The 18,169-nt window shown below is 39.5% G+C and overlaps 2 protein-coding genes across 5 annotated transcripts in view; one reads left to right on the plus strand and one right to left on the minus strand.

Annotated features, from left to right (window-relative positions):
• FAM98B (family with sequence similarity 98 member B) overlaps positions 1-1,560 on the plus strand; it is a 31,328-nt gene extending 29,768 nt beyond the window's left edge. Inside the window, exon 8 of the mRNA XM_019663524.1 lies at positions 1-1,560. This exon is cut by the window's left edge and continues 149 nt beyond it. Coding sequence (XP_019519069.1) covers positions 1-148 — 148 coding nt within the window. The 3' untranslated portion in view covers positions 149-1,560.
• Positions 1,472-18,169, minus strand: part of RASGRP1 (RAS guanyl releasing protein 1) — an 80,339-nt gene continuing 63,641 nt past the window's right edge. For 3 of the 4 annotated variants that reach the window (XM_019663519.1, XM_019663520.1, XM_019663521.1), the window contains 7 exons: positions 17,101-17,205; positions 16,134-16,243; positions 15,290-15,434; positions 14,535-14,571; positions 13,661-13,813; positions 11,638-12,014; positions 1,472-6,324 (listed from right to left, as the gene is read on the minus strand). In XM_019663519.1, coding sequence (XP_019519064.1) covers positions 6,190-6,324; positions 11,638-12,014; positions 13,661-13,813; positions 14,535-14,571; positions 15,290-15,434; positions 16,134-16,243; positions 17,101-17,205 — 1,062 coding nt within the window. In that variant the 3' untranslated portion in view covers positions 1,472-6,189. Of the gene's footprint in view, positions 6,325-11,637; positions 12,015-13,660; positions 14,449-14,534; positions 14,572-15,289; positions 15,435-16,133; positions 16,244-17,100; positions 17,206-18,169 lie in introns of those variants that run through there. The other variant, XM_019663522.1, reaches the window with a different exon arrangement.

An 18,169-nucleotide genomic window follows, 5' to 3' on the forward strand; every position in this document is an offset into this window, starting at 1 on the left:
GGGTGGGGGAGGGGGTGGTCGAGGAGGAGGTTTCCAAGGCAGGGGAGATTATGGCGGCAGAGGGGGCTATGGTGGCAGAGGAGGCTATGGTGGAAGAGGCTATGGAGATCCATATGGAGGAGGTGGTGGTGGGTATAGAAGATACTAAAAACTAGATAGCAGTGCTTACTTCTTGATAGATACATTAGACATAGTGTTCTAAATAACATACTTGAATGTCATCTTTGAAGTAAACACCATGTTAGATTCCCTGATATCATTCTTGAATTGAATTAATATGTAATAGCATTGTTTTATACTACCATTTGATCTCTTAGACAAAGTGATGATTTTCCCCATATTCTGTGTACCCTTGCGCATGTTATTCTTTTTAAAAAACAAAAAAAAATGAGCAAAAACTATTTTTAAAAATGTAAATATTTATTACCATCAGACTTGGAAAATGAAAAGTATTTTATTGTCGTGACGGAATTTACATTGTTACCTGTATTTTATTCAGGTTTGAGACACATAAATGACTCACTTGTAATTAGAATATTGCCTCATCTGTGTTCCTGTGGCTGTGTTTTGTATTTGTTAATTTTATTTTACAAAATAGGGACAGGGACTGATAGTTTTGTTCAATACGTAGTTGTCATGACTTGATTTGTCTTTTATAGGAAGCTATTCCTCTGGCCAGGTTTCTGTTAAAGTTCCATTAATTGAAGCTTGAGTGTACTTTTTGGTATGCATATTTGATTTATTTTCCATCTGGATTTGAAATCTGTGATTTTGTTTGACAGATAAAGCAAAGTTATATTGAGGTCAGGATTACTCTAAAGGACAAAGATGTACCAATTATACATGATGGTGTAAAAAATATTACTATAAATTGATTTTAGGTATCAGAATATTAAAAGGCAGGCTGAGCTATATTACATAGGATTAGAGCAGTAATTTCCAGTTTCAGTAGATCAGAGGTAGGGCCAAGGCATCCCTTGGTAATTCTGATTCATAGCCAGATTTGAGAAACACAGGGTTCAGGAATGGTATATGTAGTTTGGTGGTTGGAGCAGTCAAAGGCTTAGGGATCAGGAGGTGTGAATTCGAATCATGGCACTAGCCCATTTAGCTATGGGCTGAAATGACCAGAGATCTCAAAGTTTGATTTGTCCTCATTTGTCAATGAGGAATGTGACACTTGAGCTGTACTCAGGTTGTTTCATAAAGAACTAAGTACAAGTGAAATTTGTTGAGAATAGTGGGCCTGTTGTGAATGGTTTAAGAGGTCGGCCGAGTAATGCATTTTTCTGTTAGTATAGAGTTAGAGAAAAAGAGATAGCCACACAAATTTTTTCAATTCCCACTGTAAAATCTGTATTAACGAAGTAGGCTTCCGGTCATCACCTGTGCATAACAACTTTCTGTGCTCTAACCTACTCAGTAGATAGAAAGATGAGCGCCAGTGGACAAATGGTATTTGATATTTGCCAGCTTTGTTGTTGTTTTGTTTTACATAAATGCTGTGGTGAAATCTAAAATAATGTTAAAACTAAAAGTAAATATACTGTGTATACTGCAGTCTTGGCCATGTATTTTTCAAGCTAGCCCTTCAAAGAAATTTGTTCAGGATAGGAAAACAATTTTTTTTGGTTATTTGTAAACTTAGATTATTTTTAATATGTCTATATTTAATGAAGAGACTTAATTTCATTTGTGGTAGTTGGATAAAAATGTTTTCCATAATTAAGAAAACAGTAGCTGTGAACTCTGAAATATAATATTTAAAAATATATAAGTAGAGATCACTGGGGTGAAATATTTCAAGCAAGTTATTAGTTAAAATAGAAAATGTTCATTTAAAATCTTTACATTTCTGCTTCATTTATTTTCAAGAGCTTTAGTTGCTGATACAGAAAGGGTTTACAACCACCTTCAACTTTTATCACTAAAGGTTTATGGCAAATAATGACAAACATTAGTTTATCAATTTCTGTAAGAGTTCTTTGTATACCTGCATATGAGTGCTGTTGAATTATCCACTCACTATCAGTCTTACCTAACTTTAGCACTTGCTCCTGGAATCATGTAGCTGGAACCACACCTATTTATACACTCCTATAAATACTTGAATTGAAAAGCCGAGTGGTCTAGGCAGACCCTAGTATGTTATTCTTTCCTGTAAGCTAAGAGTTTCATGATAATCTTTGTTCATTTGTAGAAGAGTGCGCTGAGCAATATCTAGAATAGCAATACGGCAATCTGGGGCCTTAATGTGCACGTGTTTTATACATGGAGTGCGATACTGTTGAGTGGCACTTCACTGCTTCCTGAAGTCCAGCCCCTTTTTCTGTGCCTCTTCTTCATTCCTTTTTGCCTGGTTCTCATTTTCATTTTTTCCTATTACCTTATTGTCCCTCTCCTTTTTTTCTTTTTCTTGCATTGGTTTAGCCTGTGGTATCTAATAGCATCTATAGATATGTCTTTACTGGGAATTTCTGGATTAAAGAAGGTAACCGACCTCACATCTGGACCATACACACGTTAAAAAGAACCTGAGTCCTGTCCATACATAACCACCACACCTTTACATATAAGCTCTCAGCTAAAAAAGGGATCAGGTGTTTTCTTTGAACCTATTCCCTGTGTTCTGCAGATCAGGGAAACTTTGCCTCACTAAATAAAAAAAAAGTTTTATTTTTTTTCTAGTAGGATTTTTATTGAGATCGATTTAATTCTGTAGAACAATTTTGAAAGATTTAATATCTCTCCAGTTTTTGGTTTTACAAAGAAAAAAACATTTTAAACCCAAAACACTTAATCACTGTATTTGTGTCAAAAGAAGGTACGATAACCCAAAAAAAGATTTGTTACCAGAGAATGTTCTGATCGGTGATACTGTTTATACCTTGTAAAGAGCACAGAGTAGAGAGATTTGGGATGGGAATTGGGGCTGGAGGAGGAGAGGCACTTTAATCTCTTCTTTAGTTTTAGGTTGTCAGTGTGACTTCATTATTTTACATGACGTATTATGAATTGCCCAAATGATAAATACATCCAAATGTAGTAGGATGCATTCCGTGGTGGAATTTGAGTGATTGGAATTGTTCTCCCTTCTTCTGGTTGAATAAAAGTTGGCTGGGGGTTAAGGGAAAATTGTGGCTATCTCTGTTCACCCTAAGTAATCATGAGCACAAATGAAGTGCTCTGGGTGGTCTGGAGACTGGATTGAACCATCCTCTACCAGTTTCACCCACAGCTTCAAAGTTTCTCTTCTTTACTTACTAGTTTTCTTAGAGCTGTGTAAAGATGAAAACCACAGAGAAATGACAACCTCAAATTTGGCTCTTTCAGTGTTAAGTATTTATAAACTTAATATTTGGGATCACTGTAAGTCATTATGCAATAAGATGAGAAGAGGTTGAATATTTCTGTACTGTTATTTCATCATGTTATAAAAAGATGTTTAAGAACTTGCACTGAATAATTAGTTGCTTTGCTTTTCCGTCTAGGAAAACTGTTTGGTTAATAGGATAGGGATGTGGTCTCAGCTGTGAATTAGAGTCAAAATTCAAGTGAAGCTTCTGCATATTCATGAACTAGAAGAAATACAAGACATCTATGTTGTAGGGATCCTAATGTCTTTTATCATATAAATATTACACAGAGAAAACTTACATTAGGTATAAAAAAACTTTACATTCTGTACATTAGTTTTTTCCTTGCAGTTCTTTTACATAATACATCTTTAGACAGAAATTTACATATAGTCAGTAAAAAGGCAAGTCAATTACCAAAGAAAATGAGAAGTGACATTGCTGTTAACAAAACACAATTTGTCCTTGTTTTGACAGATAAATATATGCCAAACTTATTTCAAGTAAGTACAAGACACAAAAATTTGTATCCTAGGCTTGATAAACCAAAAATTTGTTCCATATTATTTTTGGAAGATTCCACAAATCCCATGTAACTCAGTGCAAATAATATTAATTTACACACTATACTTCTTTGGCCCTTGCTGGACTGTAAAAATCTGTGATGAAACTGCTGCTTCCCATCCATTTCAGTGATAAATTCTGGCATACTTGAGACCCTCTAACCATGTTACTTTGACTAATTAAGGGGACTGTGACATTTTGAATTCCTATAGATTACAGATTATTTACATAGAAACTAATCTGGAGTCTATATTTTGGATAGAGGGTAAGAAGAATGAAAAAATTTAATTGTATTACATGACTATGTTTAAAGAAATTGAGCGGTACTGTCTTTGGTCTATATCAGAGGAAAAGAATAATAGTGAAGAATATGAAATTTAAAGATTATCATGAACTCATGTTACCCCATATAAGGTAAGTAACAAAGTGCTTCTGTAAGTTTCCATACCAGGTGGTGGACCTAAGCAGCCCTGCTGTGCGATTTTTGAATTTGGATTTAGAAAAGAATAAATATGTGTGTAAAGTGATTTTTTAAAAACACTAACTGAAAGCTAGTCATTAGCTTTGTCACTAAAGCTAAGTACAAGGAGGTACGCAAATGGAAACTGGTCTTTCATCGAAGAAGCTTCTTAAATGGTATGAATCCTCCAAGGAAGATGCCGCATGTGCGTGTGAAAGAGGGAGAGGGAGGGGGGAGAGGGGGAGGGGGAGAGAGGGAGAGGGAGAGAGAGAGAGGATGCATACACACATATATACTTTATATTCTGATTAAGACTTGGTGTTGGCTTTAGGTTTGGAACTTCTAATTGTTGAGATTATATTCTTGGCAGTTGGTCAGCTTCTTTATGAATTTCAAGTCATTTTGGTACCAGGCTTTCCAAGCATGGAAGGTAAGTTCCCCCCAAAAGAAAATGACCGTATGAATTTTTGAGAGAAATAAAGAGTCTGACAAAGGAGTTTGTGAACAGATGCCCAGACCCCTAAATAAGCCCATTTATCATTAACCTTATTAATAGATAACTCACAGGACTCTAACTTGTGATTTTGCCAAACAATAGTTTACGTTGTAAGTAAATTCTTCATCTTATAACAAACTGAACTTTATATTTGTGAATTTGTGTAAATGACTAAAAGTTGTTTAATTCACTTCCTCCATTTTATGGAAGAAACAAAATTCAAGTCACATACATGCCTGCTATTGTATATACATAATATACATAAACGTATATGTACATGTTTGTCAGCTGTTAGGCATTGAAGGCTGTGATCCAATTAGCTTATTTCTAAATAGTATTAAATAGTGAAGACAGTATAAGCACAAATTCAGCTCAAAATAGTTACTTCCAAAACAGGGTAAAGATGGCACATGAAGCGCTGAACACTTTAAAAAAACAGCCATAAAGCCCTAATTCTATCCACTGTAGATGATATGAGGACAGACATGTTTGCAGTATGTTTATTTTAGCTAATTAGCCAGTGATGTATGAGATGATAATAGCCATGTTTTCAGGTATTTAATTTGGCTACTTATTTTATTAGACTGTGAGACTAAAACTATGAGTTGATCTGCAATTGGATCATGTCTTATTGTTTATTAAGCACCCCCCTGTCCTGAAATTTATGGCTACATCTCTAGACGCTCACTTCTATCTAGGTAGATATCCTTGTGTGTATGAGTGTAGTGAGGAAGGAGGAGGAAAAGGCTAACTGATTAGATTTGAGGTAGTGAAGTGGGAACCAGACTTGTAAAGAAGGCTGGAATATAGAGAAGTGGATCTACTTTTGGAATGTGAGTATTTTAATATAAGCAAACTTTGGATGGAACAAAGTAAACCCCTGAGTTCACAGAAAACTCTGGGGAAGGAAGCAAATTCATTTTCTAGGGATTGTAGTTCTAAGGAAGCAGCAGCCAGGCAGGCCACGTAGGAGAAGCTACCTTGTCAGAAAACTATAGTCATGTTTTTATCACACTTTTGCTATTATTAGTCTCAGGAAGGAAAAAAAATAATGTTTGTGATATGGTAAAAATTTTGCATCCTTCAGTTTTCCTCCCCTTTGATTCAGCTAACTGGAAGAGAAAACAGTACCATACTTTAGGACTCTTCTGAGGTTAAAAAAAAAAAAAGAATAGCTTTTCTTTTCTTTTCTTTTTTAAGTACCCTTTTTAAAGCTCACCAATCTAAGGTTCCCTGGGTCTTTGTGTTAATCGATTTAGGAAATGAAATCTCTGATACACTCCTCTACAGATTGTGCTCCTTTGATTTCTGGGCTAAGAACAGTCACCCTGTTCCATCTGATTTAAGCTATGATTGCTTTTTGCAAGCTGGAGGCTTTCTATTTTCTTCTGTGCATATTTCAGTTGAATCTTTAGAGCATCATTGTCTGCTTTCAGGGTATTTATTTCCTAAAGGGAAAGGAGAATGAGGCATGTTAATAAAGCAGCAATGAATAGCAAATCATCACAGTATCAGGAGTATCACACTTGATTGGCACCTTCCCATTCACTGTGGCTGAGAATTAAAAACTATTTTCAAGACAGTTATTTTGCCTTGAATAGAAAATAACAAGTTAAATATTAAATGAGCATATGCAAACAACAATTAGCTTTTGTTACTTATATCAAAGATGTGAGTGCCTAAGGCAGAATAAACCATTCCTGGGCAATAGGTGGATAATGACAAAACCTTTGAATATTGTGTAGCAGGAGACCTAAACATGGTAGAAACAGTCTCTGGTTGGATCTAAGGTATGAAAGCAGAACTCAGAAAACTAATGAACTCTTGATAAAGGTAGGAATTTTATCCCACCCTCTAAACTGGGATCTCATCTAATTTTCATGATTTAATTATACAGGCAGCAGTTGGTTTCCAGTCTTGACTTTTTTTTTTAATTGAAATCTGTTTGACACATTGTGTAAATTTAAGGTATACAGAATGTTAATTTGATACTTATATATTGTAATATGACTGCCATTGTAGCTATAATTAACAGCTACCATGTTACGTAATTATTCTGTTTTTAGTAGTTGGAATAATTAAGTTCTAGTTTCTTAGCAAGTTTGATGATTTTAATACAGTATTGTTTATATTCACTGTACTGTGCATTATATCTCTAAGGCTTATTTACCATTCATTGTAAGTCTGCACCCTTACACAACATCCTGTCCTCCCACTCTCGTTGCCTGGTAACCACCATTTTATTCTGTTTTTACAAGTTTGGCCTCTTAATCTTCTACATATAAGTGGTAGAATACAGTACTTGTTTTTCTATCTGACTTATCTCACTTAGCATAATGTACTCAAGATTCATCTGTGTTGTCACAAATGGCAAGATTTCATTTTTTTTATGGCTGAATAATATTTCAATGTATATATGGACCACATTTTCTTTATCCATTCATTCATCAATGGATACTTAGGTTGTTCCATTATCTTGGCTATTGTAAATATGCTGCAGTGAACATGGTGGTGCATTTATGTTTTCGAGTTAGTGCTTTTGTTTTCTTCCCATAAATACCCAGAAGTGGAATTGCTGAATCATATGGTAGTTCTTTTTTCTCAGTTTTTGAGGAACCTCCATATTGTTTTCCACATTGGTTTACCAATTTACATTCCCACCAACAGTGCACAAGGATTTCCTTTTTTTTACATCATCATCAGCACTTATTATCACTTGTCTTCTTGATGACAGCTATTCTAACAGGTGCCAGGTGACATTTCATTGTGGTTTTGATCCGCATTTCCCTGATGATTAGTGATGTTGAGCATCTTTTCATGTACCTTTTGGCCATCTGTATGTCTTTGGAAAAATGTCTATTCTGCTCATTTTTAAATTGGATTTTTTGTTGTTGTTATTGAGTTGTAATGAATTCTTTATATATTTTGGCTATTAACCCTTTATCTGATATATGTTTTGCAAAAATTTTCTCCCATTCTTTAGGTTTCCTTTATCATTTTGTTGTTTCTTTTGTGCAAAAGCTTTTAAGTTTGATGTAGTCTTATTGGTTGATTTTTACTTTTGTTGTTTGTTCTTTTGGTGTCATATCCAAAAAATCATTGCCAAGACCCATACCGAGGAGCATCTTGCCTACATTTTCTTCCAGGAGTTTTATAGTATCTGGTCTTATGTTTAAGTCTTTGATCCATTTTGAGTTAATCTTTGTGAGTGGTGTAACACAAGAGTTTCGTTGCTCTGCGAGTGTTTTTCTGGTTTTCCCAACACCATTTGCTGAAAGATATTTTCCACATTGGGTGCTTTTGCCTCCCTTGTTGAATATTAGCTGGGGTTTAATTCTGGGCTCTCTTCAGTTCCATTGATCTATGTTTATTTTTGTGCCAGTGTCATGCTGTTTTTATTACTGTAGTTTTGTAGTATAGTGTGAAATCAGGAAGTGTGACAACTCCAGCTTTTTTTTTTTTTTTTAATCAGGATTGCTTTGGCTATTCAGGATCTTCCATGGTTTATACAGTTTTTAGGATTATTTTTTTCTATGTCTGAATAATGCCATTGGTATTTTGATGGGATTGCATTGACTCTACAGATTGCTTTGGTAGTGTAGATGTTTCAATAATATTCTTCTAATCCATGACCACAGGTGTTTTTCCATTTGTTTGTGTCTTCAGTTTCTTTCAGCAAAGTCTTGTCATTTTCATTGTACAGAGCTTTTACTTCCTTGGTTAAATCTATTCTGAGTATTTTGCTGTTTTTTATTCTATTGTGAATGAGATAGTGTTTTTTTTCCCAGATGTTTCAACCTTAGTGTGTAGAAATGCAACTGATTTCTGTATGTTGATTTTGTATCCTGCAACTTTACTGAAATTGTTGATTAGTTCCAATAGTTTCTTGGTTGAGTCTTTGGGATTTTCTATATACAAAGACTCATATTATATGCAGATAATGACAGTGTTACTTCTTTCCTGTTTTGGATGCTTTTTATTTATTTTTCTTGCCTAATTACTCTTAAGACTTCATACTATATTGAGTGGTAAGAATGGGCATCCTTGTCTATTTCTGATCTAAGAGGAAAAGCTTCAGATTTTCTCCATTGAGTATGTTAGCTGTGGGTTTGTCATATGTGGCCCTTGTTATCTTGAGGTATGTTCTTTCTGTACCCAATCTGCTGAGAGTTTTTATCATGAAAGGGCGTTATATTATTTCCCTTTTGATTTCTTTGACCCACTAGTTGTTTAGATTCCATGTATTTGTAGGTTTCCCAGCTTTACTCTTATTGTTGATTTCTATTTTCATACCATCGTGGTCAGGAAAGATAGTTGGTATGATTTCAGTCTTTAAATTTGCCAAGATTTATTTTGCCTTCTCATACGATCTCTCCTAGAAAATGTTCCCTGTGTACTCAAGAAGCATGTATATTTTGTTGGATGGAATTTTCTATATATGTATTATTAAGTTGATTTGTTCAAGAGTGTGGTTCAATTCCAACATTTCCTTATTCTATGTCTAGATGACCTATCCATTGCTGACAGTAGGGTATTGAAGTTCCCTATTATTGTATTGTCTATTTCTCCCTTTAGATATGTTAGTATTTGCTTAATATATTTCAGTGCTCCAGTGATGACTGCGTATATATTTACCATTGTTGTAGCTTGTAATACTTCTTTTTAAGCCTTTATACTATAATTAAGTGGTTAATACACCATTCTAATATATAGTTTTCTAATTCTGTTTTTCACCTTTGCTAGAGTATTGTAGGAAAGTAGATGGGAAAACTGGGGACAACAGGCAGTTGTCCAAATACTTGATTCTGTAGGGTCAATTACTAATGTACTTTTTGTTTAGAGTACAAAGCTCATGGTGAGCTTTGAATTACAGATAGACGAGTCATTGTAAGGATTTTACTTAACAGGAAAGTGGGACTCATTGTTCTTTTAACATAATGATGAATTCTTATCCCTAAGTCTCTATGACAGGATAAAAGAGAGGCAACGGGGAAGATGGTGAGAGGGTTTACAAGCTCTGGTATTACTGGGTAGGAAGTATTCTGGACCTAATGCTTCTTCTTTTTTTTTCTTTCTTTTTTTTATTGTTTGTTTTTGTTTTTAGCTGAGCCATCCTGCCACCTGTTGGCAGCTCAGCTCAGGCTGGGACTCGAACCGCTGTTGCTCAGAGCTCGCACTCTTGATGGAGCTCTTAACCACCTGAGCCACTCGGCCGGCCCTGGACCTAACTCTTCTGAAAGCTTTCTACCACCACCACTTCTTGCAGCAAGAATCATTGTTGCCAACTACATTGTTCCTTTCCATGGGCATGTTAAATGTCATTATCTGAAGCAAAGGGTAGAGAATCCTACCCTGTATTTTATAGAGGACCAAGCAAGTCAGAGTTTAACAGCCAGTGAAAGAAATATCTGGGCCTAGAAACATAAATCCTCATCGCCAAGGCCAAAGTTCTTGCTATTCTGTTTAGTTCACTTTTTAAGATTTTTTTCTTAAAAGTTGCTTTTGTCAGTTTTCCCCCTAAAGAGAGAAGGCCTTTAAGGTACAACCCACATTTTGCCACCTTCTGATTGTCTTGATTCTTAAAAGCACGTCTTAAAAATATTCTGAGCAAGAGAGTACTTTTCATTCAGAAAATCTGTTATTTTTTCATATTTTCCTCCTAATATTACGTTCTTTGTTCTAGGCACCAAACCAAGAGTTTCTTCATATGTGTCTCTAACTCAGTTCCTGGGAGTGACAGGGAAGGCACAACACTGAGAATAAGGCCGGGAACCCCGAGGCCCTCTTCCACAGCCTCACTGTGTGTGCTCTGTACAATTATTTAAGGAATTCTACCCAGGTGGGTGTTGCTTTTATATTTGTACTGATAGGCCTCCAAAAACACATCGCCATCCCAGTTGTTTTGAAAACAAAGGCAGATGGGCATTCCCCCCTTTAATAAAGTGAATGATCATGTTGGAGCTAATATATCCTTGCTTCCCTATCTCTAAAATAACTTACCTGTCATTGGTAAGAAACTACTGTCCCCATGACAAGAAGTCTACCTAAGCCAGCTTGCTGTGAGCTTTGTACTCTAAACAAAAAGAAGTACATTAGTAATTGACCCTACAGAATTGAGTATCGGGACAACAGGCAGTTATCCAGGCTCCTACTTTGCTGTCTCTCCTTTCACCTCATTAGACAGTGTGAGCCTAACAGAAAAAAAGCAGCACCTGGTACCATAGCTGTTACCATTTTATAGATTATATTAAAAGGGAGGCTTTTCCTTGGTTGAGCTAGAATATACTTCTTTTTTTTTTTTTCTGGTAGCACAAAAATCACCTGCCTTCCCTTAGGAAGATATCTAGGCAACCATGAAGGGCCCAAAACATAACCCTGAGGAAGAGAGATTAACAAAGACCTCTCAGGAAGGAGGGTTTAGGCAAGTTCATTTCAAGTTCCATTTAGGAAAAGGGGGTGTCAGCACAGTAAAACGGATCAGTAGAGCCTGGTTGTTCTCAAGGAACCTACTGTGAACAGTTGGGCCCTGGCACCAACACTTTGAAATGGCACCTTTATGGCAACAGGGAGCCCTGTATATCCTGTTCTACTCATGTAACGTGAACCAGGGCTCCCACTGGTTTCTTTGAAAGCTGGAATCCTTTTCTCCCCTCTCTTTGCTTTATCCTGCTAGTAATCAGCCTGGTCTGAATCTTCAATATACATGCCCTCCCCTGGTGTAGCCCCACTTCTCTCAGAAAGTCTGAAAAAAAGGAAGGTACCTGTTCCAGTTCTTGGTAGGTTGGGAGTCTGAGGTGACGGAGTTCGTCCTTTGATTTTATGAGGGAGTCTTTATTCTCCCACTTGACAAAAGCCCGCTTTCTGACCAAGACTGGGCTGGGGCACGGAGATGTGGGACTGGGAAGCACGTACAGAGTGTCCTGGGCGGTCTTCCGTGGGGAAGTCAGCGCAAAGGGGCTCTCACTGCCCATCCAAGGCAGTGATTCGGTCTGGGTGGCCTTGTCGGTGACAGTCCTCTTTAGCCGAACAGAAATCTTCTGTGAGGACACTCCCATGAGCATGATGGTCCGATCCTTACTTTCCTCACTTTGTTCCACGGCCTCCCCATTAGGGAATGTAAAAGGTCCTTCCTCAGGCGCTGGAGAAGACACACGACATGTTAGGACTCGAGCTCAGAAAAGCAGAGACTCAAGATAGACACATTAGTTTCAAATGAGGTCGTTCTTCCTGTTACATGAATTCCATAGGCCCCAAAATGGACTCATTTTCAGGCACCTAATTTAGGGGAGGAAGGGGGCTGAAATTCAGGGGCTTTGCGGGCCAAGCTATGGCCACTGGTATCAGGCTACGTCCACCCTGAGGAAAGGGCGTCTTTTTCTGTTGGCCTAGAGGGTTTCTGCAGAAAATTTGAAGCCCCTGCCTCAATGATGTAAAATTTCATAAATTAAAGAGAGCAGGGTCAATATATAGACAGATGTGCCTTATAAATACCTTCAGTGGGAGCTGTTAGCACTTAAGTTTTGGTCCTGATATAGGTGCCTTCAACAGCTGGTAGGAATTCTCTGTGGCACCTCTTTGTACAGTGGATACAGCTTAACTGTGAGGGGAGTTCTAGCTTTGTGCAGGTGGATCAAAATGTATTGCCTGGTTTGCTACTGATTGGAAAAGGAGAGAGGAGTCACTCTGGCTTTCTTCTTTTAATCAACACCCCTGCCCAGCATAGGTCTTAACCAAAAGGAGTAAGTTCCTGGAAAAGTAGAGGAGGAGCATGTATTTGAGATGGGTGGGAGGCTTTAAGATAGACTGCAAATCATCTACGTGTCCTGCTTTGCTAAGGCTCAGCAGTGATTTTAAGGTATGCATGCATTTTTAAGATGTTTTACATATACATACATATATATATGAGAGAGAGCGCTCTCACACTATTACTAAACTTTCTAGCTAAGACATTGGATTGGTACAGTCAAAATGGCTTCTGGACAACTTCAAAAGTGCTCTAATTAGCATTTGTAATCCGAGACAACAGTTGAAATACTAGAAACTTTATAAGGATCCTAGTACAATTTTTTCCTAGGGGAACATAATTTAAATTAACATTAAATATTTACCCAAATAAAGCTCAAAATTATACTGTTATTTAAGTACCAGAATATGTAAATTGTCATATTCATCCTAAAATAATTTCACTGTCTTCTTTAGAGGATTATTATGGGTGGTGATATTTTGTACCTCCTTTTTCCAACTTTTCTGTGACATCGTTATACTCCTACCAGCCCAAATTATAAATCCTTGTAAGAGTTTGGTCAAATTCATAGACACACAGAAAGCTTGGAACAGATTCTTAAGTACTCTACCTTTTTAGAAGGAAAAGGAAGAAAGCAAATTAAAAGGATCCAGCAGAAAAGGAGGCCTTAAAATGGCAGGAAGAGTTCCAGGAGACCACATTGTTACAAAAGTCAGGAGAGCTGTAAGTTGCAAGCAAGGAAAAGTGGGTGAATGTAGCAAGGTCCAGCTCATTTGCAGGCCACACGCTGGGGTGCCGGACCTTTATGCTCTTCTCTGCCACTTTTCTCCCACGGGAATTTGCATTTTATGTGACAGAATTGTGCCCAAAGGTGATGTGTTACTCTTAAAATACAGGACGGATACATATACAGGCATGTGTTCCACAGTGGTGTTTGTGCTTGTTTCTATTGAGATAATACAGGTATTCTTTCCTCCTCGAAAACCTGGTCCTTCCCCTTTCGCTTTCCAAGGTGAATGTTCCCAGTGCCTCGTACTTACCATGGAGCAGATCTTTGGCTCCCAGCGAGCAAAGGCTGGACGCTGGCCCCACAGAGGGGCTGTTCTCGGTGGGAGCTGCTGAGCTCTTGGCTCGCTTCTTGCACTCGAACACAACCAGATCTTTGCACTGTTTGTGGCAGTTCATCCCGCAGTCTGTGCACAAGACACCCTGGTCAGAAAGTCTTTCGGTTCCTTCTCTAGGGTCTCAAAACCACATGCATGCAGTGCTCTCTCAGCACACGTGCCTGTCCTGTTCTCCCGACTAGGACACCTAACGTTTCTACCGAACCTGGCATTTTCACTCGGTCAGCTTTGGATCTCAGTCTCCTAGCCCTTACATGAGGCCCTTATCATGGGCTGTGTCAGTGGCATCCTCTTACCTGGGAGGGTAGACGTGGGGTCTGGTTATCCCACACACACTGCCTACGCTAAGGAGACTGGAGGCTCCCAGCTGTTAGATCTTCCTTTTTTTGCAGTAAAAGGTCTCCTTTCTTTCACTCCTGAATTTTTCTAATCATGAGGAGGTATCAACTGATAAAAGGAAAGCTGACAAGGGCCTTTGGTAATCACTTCTGCACCTTTCATTGGGGATCCACCTTCCCATGACCATCTGAGAGTATAACCTACCAGCCATCCCTGTTTCTTGGGCAACCGAGGCAGAGAGAGGACCTTGTAAGGGGACGCTGCAGAGCTGGTCACCCAGCACGCTTCTCTCCTGTAGGTGGCAGTCACTCGGGGTGCGACAGGGAAACCAGCTTGGGGATGAGGCTGTGCTGAGAGGTTGTGGACTGAATGGACAACTACTGTGGGTCAAGTGCTTTATAGGAGAGCCGCTAAGACAAGGGGAACCATGCAGTGGACACCATGGCCTTACCTTTACATCGATATCCTTGTTTGATCACTCCCCAGAGCTGTAAGGCAAACGAGACAATGCGCCAGTCATTCATCTGGTAGGAGGCTAGGCGCTGACTTCCATTCTTCATTTTCCCTCATGCTGTTTTCTACCTCAAGTGGGAGGGGAACCTCGTTTATCTCTCATGTGTATTGTCCCTCCTGACCTTAAGTTGACAACAGGAAAAGTTTGTACTCATGAGAGTCAAATGTTCTTAAGCTCATTATAGTAGATTTATGAGCCAGGCCTTCCCCAGGCCTGAGTGGATGAGTCATGGGACAAACTGGCTTCTCGGGACTCCAGGCTAAAGAACAAGGATGGGGAATCCTGGGCTCAGGGACTGGGTTTAGGAGGAAACTGTTGGTCAGGGGTGGGACGGAGGAGGGGCAGAGCCCAGATGACGGGCAGTTTCCTTCACAGTGGGGACGGGTGAGGATGTCTCACATTTCTTTTTTCTAACACTGGGAACAGCATATGATATCCCCAATTCAATATTTATTTCTTCACCATTTACCCAAGGCTTCAACGCACCAGAGGGAAAATAAAGCAGGAAGGAATGGGAACCAATGAGTGCACGTAAAACCATGCACGTGAGGACTAGGCTGTTACAGGTGTTTGCTTGGGCTGTAAGCTGGGATACGTTATTCAGGGTTGTGAGGTTTGTGCCTGGCTGAATCATTTCACCTGTCTCGTCCTCTTCCCCAGTTCAACCCTGAAGCATTCTAAGAACCACTCACAAATCCAGCACAGTTGTCACAGAAGGTAGGCTTCAGGTAGGTTGTCTCTTGGAAGTTGTGAGGAAAGCCCAGGCCCAGCTTAGAGTAGATGGAGCTGGCCCTCATGAAGTAGGCCGTGATCTCGTCCCTGCTGATAAGGCCTTCCCTGCCAGCAGATGACACGGACAAGGGTGTGAGGGGGAAGCAAGGGTGGCTTCGAGCCTTAGAAACGCACCTTTCTTTTTCTCCTTGGGTGGTGGTACAGTGTATATTACCTGGGAATCACCTCCATGAGCCCTCCTCTTAATAAGCATCATGAAGAGCAAGTAATGAGTAGGTGACACAGAATTACTTATCTTTACAGTTGTTCTTTGGCTAAACTAGGTTTTCCTACCTAATTTAACCACTATCTATAGGACTTGAAAAAGAAATGATGGCAATTGTTTGTATATATAGAGAAATACCTTATGCTGCAGTTTCTGCCTTCTGACAGTACACAATATATAACTGGAACCCACCAGCCATACATTTTATTTTATACAAGCACCAAGATAAAGCTTATGTAACCGTGCAAAAAGTAAATATGCAAATTATTAATAAGTACTAGTTCCTCATAACCTATAAGGACAAAAAGAAGGAAGAACTAAACTTTTTAAAATCTATAGTTGACTATTCCTAAACTGGTTTCACTTTATTGTGGTCCAAACCAAAGCCAGACAAGCAATCTGATGGTTGTTCTCTTAGCCCTAATATCTTAGCCCAAATATTCATTAAGTGATCACAGCAGCAACACATCCGAGTAAAATTGTTCTAGTGACACGCCCATAAACTGTTTCTACCTAAGGGCTTATACACAAACCCTCACCTGTCTTTGTCCATCACACAGAAGGAAAATGGAAAACTTGCAGCAATCTTTTCAAATTCTTCCTGAGAAATGTATCCATCTTGGTCATGATCATAGTTCTTGAAGACAGACTGTGAAAAAAGGAATTTCTTTGGTGATTGCCAAAGAGAAACCAATCATTTCTCCCTTTAGCCAAATGACAAGGGCCAGACGGAGCAGCTGATAAAAGCCTCTCCTCAGCCTGAATGAGAGGACCCAGGAAACATGCTCCTTAGGCTGCTGCGCAGATGCAAGGGTCACATCCCAGGTCTTTGCTGGTCCCAGAATCTGGAGGGTGACCAGGTGCTTTCGATCCGTTAACCTGTCAATTATCCATCACCCTGGCTGGCACACTCCTTGCTCACTGCACAGAGGGGTGCTCTACCTCCACTCTGCCCTTTGGTTGCTCAGCTCAGACTGCACCGTCTCTGAAGCTCCTACTAACCAGCTCCGCTGGGAGTGCCCCCTCCCCCTCAATTTTACTCATTGTCCTGTCACTTGCTGGCTCTTACTTGTCTGTGAATGCTGGAATGGTCCACAAGGATAAATGCAGAAATATGAACCTATGGACAGCCCCCTCAGCATTTAGCACAGTGAATTGAATCAAACAGTGCCAAAATTCTCAAATTTAGGTTCTTCTTGTCTTTTCTTATACTTAAACCTTTCCCAACATCTCTCTGCCCCCACGTCAACTGGCAACCTTTAAATATATACTCTACTGCTAGGTCTTTTAAGAGGAGGCACAACTCCCCGCCATGAGACCAAGGTGTGTTGGTAAAATGTAATTTCTGTTCTGCAGCCACGATGGGAGAAGTGGTTCCCTGTGCTCACATAGGAACAAGTTCCAAGCTTCTCACCTTGTGTTTCTACCACTGCCCTCCCCCTCTCCCAGCACACAAAATGAAGCCGACAGTGCCCAGCTATTGTCTGCTGAAACAGCGGTACTTACATCCACCATCCTCTGGACGTGTTTGCTTATAGTCTTTGGGTCAGGTTTGGGAGACACTCCGGAGGCCCAGTCCACGACTACTGGGGGCTTTGAAGGTGTTAGTGGCTAAAATGAGATAAGCGGAGAAATCCCCATGATTATAAGACTCTTCCTCTCCCATTACCTGATGGCTGCGTCTATCTGAGGGCTACGAACACCCACCTGTGTGTGTGGTAAGGCGCAGACAGCCCATGTCACGGAAATTTAGAACAGTAATCTTGGCTAACAGTTACTGTGCTTTATGGTTTACGAAGTGCTCCTCACATACATTATCTCTGTCTACAGATAATTTAAAATTCTCAATTTACCTGAGTTTCAGTTCCCTCTCCATTAAACTCTGTCAAAGCTATCAACAGAGAGTAACAAGAAGAAAATCTGAGGCCTGGACAAGCTGAGATGGATTCCATCCTTAAATATTTAAGACTTGGCCCACATTAGTTTCTTCTAAAAATGAGAAGGTACCCTTTCCATTGAAATGCCTTCTAACATTCTGAAAATGAATCTACCAGTGAACATCTTTCATTACAATAGGAAGCTAGAACTTGATCTTCTGTAAGAGACAATGAAATTTAGCCACCTGGCAGGTCAGCTGAATTCCTTATGTGGAGGCACTCTCTCCCCTTGAGGACCACCTGTTTGGGGGCAGGGAAGCTTCCCAGGACATGGGATTCCTGGTCCTCCAGGAGGAAAACTGAAATTATTAACCTGCCTACAGGAGAGGCAGGGCCAGGTAACCTGTGAAGCTCGGGCTGTGCTCTCTGAGGACGTCTCTGCACAAAGCTGAGGGCAGACTCCTCTTTCTGACCCATGTGACTCCCGGATGATGGGGCTTTTCTATCCGCCAAGCTGGAAATCCTCTGAAGTGTGCATACTGCTCTCATTATCATCAACAAATCACAGAAGGGGAAACAATGATGTGGGGACACTTTGTAATAAATAGGGAGAGGCCACTCCAGCCCAAGATGCTGCCTCCCTTCTCTAATCTGTAAACCACTGACTGAGTCCACTGCTCATTCTGATGCCCTGAGGC

Source organism: Hipposideros armiger, unplaced genomic scaffold, assembly GCF_001890085.2.
Source record: "Hipposideros armiger isolate ML-2016 unplaced genomic scaffold, ASM189008v1 scaffold_393, whole genome shotgun sequence".
In the NCBI taxonomy this organism is placed as follows: domain Eukaryota; kingdom Metazoa; phylum Chordata; class Mammalia; order Chiroptera; family Hipposideridae; genus Hipposideros; species Hipposideros armiger.